The sequence below is a fragment of the Apaloderma vittatum genome, unplaced genomic scaffold (genome assembly GCF_000703405.1).
Source record: "Apaloderma vittatum isolate BGI_N311 unplaced genomic scaffold, ASM70340v1 scaffold6256, whole genome shotgun sequence".
Lineage (NCBI taxonomy): Eukaryota > Metazoa > Chordata > Aves > Trogoniformes > Trogonidae > Apaloderma > Apaloderma vittatum.
In genome coordinates, this window is record NW_009722186.1 from 12,453 (window position 1) to 24,568 (window position 12,116).

The window sequence follows — 12,116 nt, forward strand, 5'->3', positions numbered from 1 at the left end:
TCAAGCCACAAAATGCCGACTCCTTTATTTTCCCCATCATTTTAACTTCCACCACTACAAGAACAACCACTAGTTCACAATTTTTAATGCCTAGATAACTTTCAAAACTGCATGTCTGTGTTCTCAAAACCAGGAAGTACCATACATATATAGAGAAAAAAAAATTGAGCAACAATTAAAAAAAAAAAAATTAAAAAAAAGCTGTCACTGTCCACAGGCACCATGTCTAGTCACGTTTTCAGTCAGTCAGTCAGCTAGCTGAGGGTCATGTCATTATTTAGTTTCTGTAGAAAAAACACAAGTACAAAAATAGTATCAAAAAGCAACATACTTATTTTTATTTTTAAAAATATAAAACAATCATTACAACAGCATATAAATAAGGCTTTTAATATATTTGGAAGAATAACATTAAAATTTTATTATGCTTCTCTAGCTTTTAAAGAAGTACCTCTTCTGAGTAGTGTGTAAAAGCCAGCAATTTTTCTACAGAATACTGTTGATACAGACTAGTTAACTTTATTATTATTATTATTATGGAGTATATTTCAACTATGATACAATTACTCTTTAAAAAATTGAAATAATTATAAATAAACATGTTAAACTTCAGGATTTTAATAAAGTTTTAACTAAAAAAAAGTAACGCAAATAGCATCAGTGATGCAAGACTTTCAGGACAAGGATAACAAAACACAACAATAATCATGTATTTCACAACAGAATAAATGTTTTTCAACTTAGTAGGGAACTAAATAATTATTTAAAAACAGCATCAACCATTTGCAGAAGGAAAAAAATGCAACGAATCCATTTGCTGTGGGTTCAAGCCAATGGGCAATTATTGAAGAGCCACAGAGCCCAGCCCTAGATACCTGTGTTTCACGTTTCTAATATAGTGCTAGTCCGAAGCTCCGCTTTCTACAGACGACTTGAAAGCTCCATGAAAAACGTTTGGGGTGGGTTTTGGAGTGTTCTCTTTTTGTTTGTCGGGGGCTTTTTGGGGATATTTAAATGGAACTATAGGTTGCAATGAAGAGATTAATCGGAATTCCACAATAGGTTCTTCTTAAAGATCCTATGCTCCCTTCTCTTCTATTTTTGAGCGATGTAATTACATGACAGGCACTAGACAACAGCAGTGAGGTTCTCAAGCAAACACTCAAAAGCTAATGCAAAAACCCGAGCAGAGAGCACAAGAATCTGGTTACCACCAAGATCACCAAGATAGCCTCTGCTTTTAGCCACTGCTTAGAAGTAGACACTGTAGTTGTTGTCTCCCGAAGCCTATACTGACTTAAAGCAAGGTGGTTTCAAGTCACTATTACCATCATTAATGCTCACTTAGCATAAGAGGGGAGGAACCTCATCTCCCAAAAAAACCTTGTAATAAAATTTAATAGTTAAGAGAACCTTATTAGTCTGTATTTTCATAATTTCTCTGCTACTTTTTGCTACCCATATAAACAACTGTATTTTCAATGACTTGTAGGAGAGCCAGAGTCTGAAAAATTCATTAGATGGATTAGTTTAGAATATCAATACACACATATTCAAATTCTCCTGATAAAAGGTCATGATAGACTGTTCTTATGATTAGAAATATACACTGCAAGAATATTAGCAGTAGCATACCATTACCATAAAACATTTTTTCTTCTTCTGTAACTTACATTAAAAACCAGATGACTTACATGAGAAATACATTATTGTGGGGGGAAAAATATCAAAACCCATTAAAATGTACTTAAATAATAAATACTTTATTTAAATTGAATTAATTTGTTTTCATATAGATTCTACTGAATGACAGATCTTATGAATCTTAATCTGAGAACCTTGTACAGAATGGGCTACTGCAGAAATCCAGTCACCTTGCTAGAAATAAAAGGCAAACAACACAACAGAACATTAGAAAGGATTTTAAGAGGCAATGACTTCCTTAAGTGAAAACTCACAAAAGTTTTAGCCAGGAAAATTACTTCTTCCAAGTAAAGCTCAAATACAACAAAAGTCAATATTCTAACATCAAAAAAAAATCCACTAGTATTTCAGAGGTAGACAGAATTCCATCCCCTTTCACACGTGCAATTTAAAGTTTTAACTGAAAGCAAAATATAAGCCTCTAAACTAAACTATTGCAAAACTTGTTTGTGAGTCAGTCCAATGCAGTCAGACAGCGGTGAGCCTGATTTACATGGACAAACCCTTTTAAAAAGGAGCAGAGATTAAAACTTTCTTTTCAGGTACCATTTTGTTCGAATTTGACAAACCAGCTAAAGGACAAAAAGAGACTGAGTAATTTTGTCTGTCTATCCTAAGGAGACATAGATGCTGAACCAAGCTGCTAAGAGACTCAGAATCAGGAACCTGATGTACAGGATGTAAAAAGATGTAACACAGTAAATTTAGAAAGTTCTTCTACCTGTGTTATTGTACAGATGCAGCAGGCGAAAGGAAATATTCAGCAGTCATCTGCATCAGAATTACAAGTAATCTGCCCAAGACAGATTCACGGTGTCCATCTTGGAACAATCTAGAATTAGCAGCGTCATTTGAAAATTTACAGAACTTTAGGAAAGGACAAAGAGCTCTACTGTAATTTTGCATGTGTAAAAGGATTATTCTTCAAATACGACCTTATTTCTCCCATTTTCTAATTAAGTAAAACGGCACAAGAGCGAACATGTATGTCTCACCCTCATCTTAAAAAGGAGTTCAGGTTTCTAAATAGTCAGTGATGGGCATATATTAGAATTTTTTAACATAATTTAAACTATGCTGAAGTTCTAGCCTTCTGAAAAATCCTATGTGGTGACTAACTACACCTTTCGTCAGCTGGAGACCTTAAAGAATCTTCTCAAAAATGACACTGGAGAAATGAGTGCTTGTGTCTGTGAAGACATGCGCGTGTATGTAAATCAAACAGTTTTAGCCCAACAATCAGAAAAGAACCTCCCAGTTTTCTCGCTCTTTCTTAAAAACAAAGACAGAAAAAGGCTGTCATCTTTCTCATTTTAGCTGCATATTGTATCTACGCTTTTCCAGTAAAAAGTAGTCGGGCAGATCTAGTACTACATCACACTTTATGTTACAGTTTTTCCTGTAGTGACCACGAGGCTGGCCTTTTATTATTGGAAGTAAAAGTCACATTAAAACCAAACAAAACCTTTGTACAAAAAGATAAGTGCTTGGGTTCAAGTTACTTTCAACAGCACTCACTAATGCTGCTGTTTAAAAAAAGTTTCAAATTAGTTTTAGCTGTAAATCAGTGCAGAAAAAGAATGCTAGGATTCCATTTTTGAAAAAAAGCAAGTTGTGCATACAGATTAAGGCCACGTTTGTAACTGCTGCTTATCAAAGTAACTACACGAACATCCTCAAGAAAAAAAGGAAGAAGAGAACACTGTGGGCAAAATCTTTTTTGGTCTTTGCAGTTCCTGGGTCACAAAAAGTATCTACACAAAGAAAAGTACAAGGAGTAAAGCTTAGAAGTGCTGATGCAAAGGGAGTCAGGTTTTCATGTGATATTTTCTGAATGAGTTAAAGCAAAACTGCATGTCCCCTAGAAATATAATATGCCTACTGAAATTATTCAGAAGCTACAGGGATATTTGGGGCTTAGCCTTTCCTCCCCAACTGTATTTCTATCTCTGCAACAGTCCCAATGTTGAAAAAAAAAAAAAAAGAACATTTAAATAAAAAGGAATTTGATGTAATTTGGAACAAACCCGTATTTTAAAAGAACAATTGAATTTTGGTCCCAGAGGTCTATAAATCTCTCTGGGAGCTCAGCCAGCTTTCACAGCCCATAAGCATCAACTAATAAATTCTCAAACTAATTATCTTAAACATACACCTTAAACTCTCCACACAGGCTCTGCAATATTTTCTTCACTCTCACACTTTCCAGCTATACTTGATTTCTGAGAACCCAGATGACCCAAATATCCCAGATTTTTTGTTTCATCTGGCTACCTTCCCATCTTTTTTTCATTTAGCCCTTCTCTCCTCTGCCCTTCAAAGGCTGAATTCTGCATCTTTACCCAATATCACTGTGAGGGCATGCGTTTTTAATGAAAGAAAGACACACACAAACCAATCTCAGTTCCATTTTTTATTTTTACATATTCTTTTCAATGTTAACTGACACTCTTATGTACATAAAGCGAGTATTTCTATGAACACCCAGGTCAATGTTAATCAACTGGTGCATATTTGCTCAAAAATTATAAAAATAGATTTTTACTAAAATAAGACGTACGTGTGCATATAAGCATACACACACCCGTATAAACATATGTATACACACAGATCATAAATTAAATTTCAAGTTGTTAGCTAAAAACAGTTTTTTTCATTACATAATCATCTCTAACTCGAAAATAGTTTGCCTATCACTATTTCAGGTAGATAAACTTCAGTTTAAGTAACAGCTCAGACTGGGTACTCACCTGCTCAGTAAGTTCTCTGACGTTTGTTAGATTCTTCTGTAGGCGAGTCTGCCAACCTTACTTTAAGCCTGACACCATTCACAACCTTGCCGTGTAACGCAGTTATGGCATCACTGGCACTTGCTCTGTCTGCAAATTTTGCGTAGCCCACGTTTTTTCCAGCCACAAGGTACACTTTTATCAAGTGTCCAAAACGACTAGGGGGGAAATAAAAAAAAAAAAATAGAATTAAAGGTTTTGCTGCAACACAGATACTGATTATACTGATTACCCAATATGAAGTATGTATGATTTGGTAGCTGCAAAAATATGCTATACTTTCTCATGATGTCCTCTTCCAAAACTCCTAATTTTCATGTTCCCTCCTCTAGAATTCCAAGCAGGAATAGAAATAAAACCAGAAGTTCTTAGGCACTGTTTTCTATGGTATTATTACAATAGAATCACAAGCACCAGTGATTTCTCTTATTTAAAAGAATTTGTAAAGCTAATCAATATTATAGTTCCCAAACACTAAAAGGCACTCAAAAAAACCCCAACAAACAAATCAAAAACACCCCACAACCACAAAACCAAAACAACAACCAACTTCAAATAAAGCAAAAAGAGCACACACAACAGCAGATAATTTAGAGACTAAACCTGCACCTCATTTAAATTAACTGGCGCAGTTACGATTCATCTTTGAGAAGGTCCTACTGAAATGACTCAGAAAGCAAGTGCTAAAGCTTTACAGAAAACCCCAGATTTCCAAGTTCTTGGGAGAACACTAGACAGTTCCTTAAAAATTATTTTAAATAAAGTCTGTTTCCTTTATACTGAAGTTATACAAGTGCCAAGACTAGGGTTCACAGTCTTTTTCTTCCCTAGCATTCAGTTAAGAAAATCCAGGATATCAAGTAGTACAGTTTTAAATTCCACGTAAGTGCATATTGCTTCTTTCTTCTCCAGGTGCTTTGAAAATATTCTGGCTTTCCAAAGATTCATTGCAAACACCAGCTATTAGAAAAGGGAATTGTCTTTCTTCAAAAGTATAGTAAAATTAAATCATATGAAATACTGGAGAACAGCTGAAATAGATTTGTTTTAAAGATGGTAAAAACTGTCTCTCAAGTCATTGCTCCTCACAGGGAGGTAGTATGAAAGGATGGCCGAAATAGCATCAGTAAGATGCAAACCCTCAAAATATCTCCGGATAAAATAGAAAAAACAGTCCCTATACTTAATCCCCTAAGTTATTGTGGAAATCTACCAAAAATATTTCATTTCCTTACAGAAATCTGTACAAGAAAATGCTACATAACTTTGTAAGAACCAAAGAACTACATTTTTTTTGTTAAAGAATGTTAAGAAGACTAGATATTTCACTTCAGTATACGTTCATCAATAATAAAGCTGCTGTACTAATGACATTTCATCTATGCTCCAAGGTGAATTCTATTACATAACTTGTTTCAAAACGCAGCTGTTACCTATCAGTCCCTTATCACCTACTGTTCTCTGTGCACTGCCTTTCCTGGAAAGGGTTTTCAGGATGACCGTCTTTTTTCACTTTCAAAATTGAAGTATTTCATAGGGTTGGGGTTTTCTGTGAGAGAACACTTATTTGCAAACGTTGTCTTACCAGAACACATCCTCCAACACATTTACAGGTAAAGGATGAGGATGAAAAAGTATGAAAAGCCTTTCCTTCACACAAGTGTCAGGTGGAACTTTTTTTTTGTGTGGTGGAAGTATGGCATCTGTCTGGGGCTGAAGTAACTGTGAGCCCGAAGTTCCTCCAAATGCCTGCTGACACATGGGAAAAAAATGCAAGTATAAATTGGCCCATGAGGGTGAAAAAAGCAGCTATTTTACCTTTGTTCCCATCACAGGGCATAGAGACTTTAGCAGCATATCTTAATTTGTTTACTTTGCTTATTTCATTGAACTGGACAATAAATCCAAGGAAGGTCAGACACATTTACAGGGAATAAAAACATATAAACCAACCAGAAATACATCTTAAAAATGTAGCATCTCAAATAGTTACAGAAAAAAGTGAGCAGTGTTCTTTACTGACATATCTGAAGTTTCTTACAACAATTCAAATTAATATTAAGAGTCTCTATTATATTAACTTACAGGAGGTGTCCTATACTGCTGAACAACCGTGTTGCTATTCCGCAACACTGATGACACATGTGTTGTTACCAGCTGTGTTGCCATTTTTCTGATGAGGCTGCAAGTAGAAGAGATAATAAACTATTTTAGAGAAAGAGCTAAGTTACAGTAATCTTAGATTCAGCAAGAGAAAATAAGTTTTAACACTCATCTAAAAGCATCTCAGGAAACCTGTAAACTTACATAGGTAACAAAAACCAAGTCAGGCTTTCATGACACTCTAGACATGATCTGAAAGTACACTCACTGAAAACACTCACATATTTCTAAATACAGAGAGACACAAAACTCTTCTTCGCTTTTTTAATACTCTAGGGGAAAAAGAATACTAAAAATTAAATCTACAGAGCCCACTACATTTTGTCAAAGTTGCCTAGAGGGCAGTAGCAACAGAAAAACTTCACCTATTTCAATAAAGAGCACAGAGATTCAATTTAGAAGCCAGAATATTATCACAGAAAGTTTACTTCCAGCTTTCTCATTTTCCAGCAATTTTTCTTTGTTCTGTTGCAGAATAAGAAGAGGCAATTGCACTTTTTGCACAGATTCACAGCCTGTGTTGTAGGACCATCAAATAGTGAAAATTACGGGAGAATGAAGGAAGTTGTCTGCAAGAAGGATGGCTGCAATGAATTTTTTTTTTTAGTTTAGATCAGGTATTCAGTTCGGAAGTGAATCTCCCCATTGCCCCTCCTTACTGTCCTCAGTCAAATTCCAGAATACATTTGACAAGAACTAGACTCCTTTAGGATGAAACTAAGCCAAAATATTCACTGCAGGAGTGTACCTAAGCCACTCCAACCTGTCATGGGCATTCAAGTCACAGAAACAGATAAAAGATGGCCAAAGTAAAACTTGACGATCCCCATTCAGTGGGGGTATCACGCTCTCAGCACTCAGTTTTACTCTATGTAGGTGCTTCACAAGGCTATCTGCAGTACTGCAAATGAAGCCAGTAGATCAGGCAGATAAGTCTGAGTTTAATACAAAAAACTTCAAACACACATTCCAGCCTTGTTGCACATCACTTACAAAGACCTGTGCCAAATCCAACGTTTTCCAATGTTAATAGTTGGACTCGATCTTAAAGGTCTCTTCCAAGCAAAGAGATTCTGCGATCTTAAGAATGTGTATTTTAATATTTTATCAAAAGACTAATAAGTTTCAAAAGGGTTTTTCTAAACCATTCCAAAAAATAACCACAGCCCCAAAACACCTAGATTTCAGAACACACTATCAAGTATGAAACAAGATTAGTGGCACTGCTGTTAATTCTTCTGTAAAAAAAAAAGTTTCTTTTAAATTTTGCTCTCCAGAATGCAACTTACAACTTCTTACCTCTGTGTATGGGTACTTACTCTGAGCTATCGCTCCCATCTTCTAGGAAAATGACAGTTAATCGATTTCCAGGAGGATACTCAAACCCGTGTAATTTATATTTGGCATATATAGCTGATGCAGCAGTACTGTACTGAATCACAGCGTACCCTACAAACACAGGGCACACAGCTTCAGTACGATACAGGACAATCTCAAGAGCAGACTACACTCACATAAAGCAATATCATTAAAAGTCACATTAGTCATGGATGATACAAAATTCTTCAAGTCTCTTCACCACACATTCCATTGCCTAATAGCAACAGCAGTAGCCTTTGTGAAGAAAACGTCATTGGAACTAACTAGTAACAGACCAGCTATGTTTACACAAACTTGAAAAGCCGGTAATAAATTAAACACAAGTATGAACACATCTTCTTCCCCAACCCTGAAATACAAACAAAAGCATATACATTTTCATTTTTAAATGTAATTTACCCCAGCTACAGTGAATCTCAACTACTCTAAAGTTACATCTTAACTCTCTGCATCATATTCATTTCAAGCTTCCTGGAGACAAGACCTCTTCCACTTTTATCTCAGCAACAGCAAAACAACAAAGCTAAAACCACAGCAATCTTTTCAATATAAAACATGATTCATTTTGGAATTATTTAATCCAAGTGCCCCATGTCAGCTTCTACACACAGACACATTCCATGCCCCCTCCCTCCCTATTTCAAGATGAAAACTCAGAAGATCTGTTTGGAGAACATTTAAACTACATGTCTAATCATTTTTGAAACTTTTTTCCCATTTATTCTGCCAAAAACTATTAGCTTAATATTACCAAAACACACTTCTCATTGTTTTGATTATATCCTTCTTGCGATTCTATTATCTGAAAATAAAGATATTTAAGGCTATCTGTAAACAGTGGTTCAAACTAAATTTAATTTTTGAGTTTATGCAACAGAGATAGCAGCAACTATTGATACCTGAAACAGGAACTCTTTCCAACAAGCGTACCATATTTTGCAATGCAAACTAATTGAAGTACAATTAAAATGTATTCCCTTCATAGAAAGAAAAAACCTTTTTGCACTTTTACTTACCACTATTGGTATGAGGATCTCGCTGAACATCACAATATTCCAGTCCTGGAACTAAATCAAAGAGGGCAAAGAGCTGCTCTTGGACAAAGGGAAGCCGTGATACCACCGACAGGCGTTTGGAGACTGACTCCTGCATTCTGCTCTCATTTTTTTCAAAACTACAGAATTCTGGTTGCCCACCTCAAGAATCAACATTAAAAAAAAAAAAAGTTCAAGTCAGCACACCAGCATGCCTTCATTTCATAAGTATTTTTCATTCAACTTCTAGAACTAAATGGTATACTAAAGGTACTGTCCTTATTTCATGAATGCAAGTCACAAAATCAGCTGAAGCAGAGAGAGCCATAAAGATATAGAAACTAAATGCCTGGCTCCTTTCTAACCCCAACATCCGTTCTTCCAAACTGCAATCTTAGTTTGTGACCATAGTCAAGACTCAAGATCATTTTTAGTATGAAAAGCTGTGACTTACAGAAAGGAAGCGTATTTCCTCTTGGTTCTTGCCTTGTGTTATTACTGTAATACTCGTGTTCAAAAGACTCAGATGACTTATTTTTAGGTTCAGCCAAAATGGCTCTGTAGCCTGAAAGAAACAGCCACACATATAACACCACTTCAGCACACCTGAATTACCTGACAAGATCCACATTTTCCAAGTACCATATTTAGGAACATATTATTCAGAAAACACAGTAAGTGCTGGCTTTAGGAAAATAACTGATGTACAACCCTTTAAGTCTGGCACAATAATTGTGTGGAAGTTAACAACTTCCACATAGAACTACTCCTAGTCACAAGACAAGCAGAACAAAATCTACTTGTTGCGAGAGTGACTGAGTACTGGCACAGGTTGCCCAGAAAGGTCGTAGAGTCTCCATCCTTGGAGACATTCAAAAGCCATCTGGACGTGGTCCTGGGCAACCACGGTGCCCAGGTGACCCTGCTTAAGCAGAGGGGTCAGGCAAGATGACCTCCAGAGGTCCCTTCCAACTTTGGCCGTTCTGCGATACTTGGCAGGATTCGGAGATACTCTAGAGGGAATTTCTGTGCTGTAACTGCAGTTCATGTATAATCTAGGTTTTGATTTTATGAAAGAAATACGCATTACTCTCAGGCTATCCAACTACTGTTATTTCCTTTTTGCTGTGAGGTTCAAGTGACATTTAACCGCTAAGTAATCTCAGACTTGTATTCCTACACAAGAACTGTCACAAACACAACTTTTGTGGAACCACAGATGTCAGATACAATGTACAAGCACCACATATATTACTAGTGGGGAAAAAAAACCCAGACATGCAAGAATAACAGAAAAACAACCACACCCACACTACGTTGCTCCATATTTGTGACGAGGCAAACATAGCACAGGAGGCTGGACTGGAAGCCTTCAGTTAGGTTTCCCCCAAAGTCTTTTTTCTCCTGGATAGGCAAGTCCAGTTCCCTCCGTCTCTCCTCAAAAGCCATGTGCTTCAGCCCCTGACCACCTTGGTGGCCTTCCACAGGACTAAAATTCATTAACATTTTTTGGTACTAGAGCATAAATGACAAATGGCTGGTCATAAAGCCTACAAAGTCCTTAATTCGATTCATCGTTACATTAAAAACAAACAAGCAAGTACTAAACTTCAATTAGGAAGATTTTTTTTTTTAAATAAATGTAATCATGACAGAATTCCTACAGATTATCAAATATATTTTTATATAAATTTATTCTTTACCAAAAACACTTGATTAAAACCACATATTCCCAGGAATATGCTGAAATGAGGTTTTCCTGCATATGAAGCCTACATTAAGGGCCAATAATAATGCATGAAAGAAACTCTGTATCGATTTCCAAACTCTTTTTACTGATCTTACTTGCAGTTTGATCCTGCAAGAATGTAATCAGGTGACTGTTCTCAATGAATGTTAATGATGCTATTTTTTTATTTGCAACAGGACTTTGTCCCTAGATGTGTCTACATCACAAACAATTTACCCGCAAACAAAACTAAAAACTAAAGGTACATTAATGATGATATACACTTATTGTGGAAAAACTTGAAAGAATTCAGTCAGATTCTTACTTCGATCACACTCTTCAATTGCTCGGGCAGCTTGCGATGGTTTTAAATACCTCACATAGCCCAAACCTTTACTTTCTCCAGTAGTCTTGTTTTTTATAATGCTGCAATATTCAATGTCTCCATACATCTAGAACAATTAAAAAGCACATTAATTGGCAATCCTTGAAAATGCACTCAAGTTGCATGCATTAAGCCCTTCGAATAAATTAAGACAAAGGCAATGTAAACTAACAATTAACAAATTGTGAATCAGTACCTTAAACTTCTCTCGTAGATCTTCCTCTGTATAGGATTTTGGTATCATAACAAAGATTCGTGTAAGTTCCTCATCTTCAACATCTCGATGGCTTCCAGATGCCCTTGACTGTGCAATAAATACCTAACAAAATAATTTACAAAGACACGAATTACTAGAGAAATGATCTTAAACACTTATCAACAAGAAAGAAAAACAATTTATTTACCTTTCACATAAGCTAACTTTCCTAACATGGAAAAAAAGAACATCTCTGACCATAGATGCACCTGTGACAAAAGACCTACTATACATCTCACATGTTTTCCAAACAGGACAGAGACCAGCCGAAGTTCTCACTGGGTATAATGAAGAACAGTCAGGAATATCAAAGCCTGATTCAGCAGCACTGTCAATGTCACCAGCGGCACATGAGGTAGCAAAAAAACGTGTTACTGACACAAGCCCAGGAGACAAGTAGTAACAGAAATTAAGCAAACAAAAAAACCAAACAAACAAGCCTGGCAGCTTATTAAAACCCTGCTACTGCAGTTCACTCTTCAGTTGGACTGAAGCCTGCAGGTCTAGCGCTCTATGAAATATCACACCTTCAAATCTGTAACTTTAAACTTATTTCAATAATTAAAAATTATTTTATCTCAGTTCACCTCAGAAGACAAGTCGACCAAATAGAAAAAAAAAAACTATTATCTTTCTAAGTAAGCCTCTTATGTAAAAGGAGCACCTGATTTCGCAA

At 36.0% G+C, this 12,116-nt stretch overlaps 1 protein-coding gene across 1 annotated transcript; it reads right to left on the reverse strand.

Annotated features, from left to right (window-relative positions):
- Positions 1-242: 242 nt before the first annotated feature.
- Positions 243-11,503, reverse strand: RBM45 (RNA binding motif protein 45; the record flags this gene model as incomplete). Its single annotated transcript, XM_009871669.1, has 9 exons — positions 243-284; positions 4,455-4,651; positions 6,079-6,245; positions 6,579-6,675; positions 7,976-8,105; positions 9,053-9,232; positions 9,525-9,635; positions 11,125-11,251; positions 11,381-11,503. Coding segments are annotated over 8 exons (1,128 nt in total), but the record flags the coding sequence as incomplete, so codon positions are not given.
- Positions 11,504-12,116: the final 613 nt, after the last annotated feature.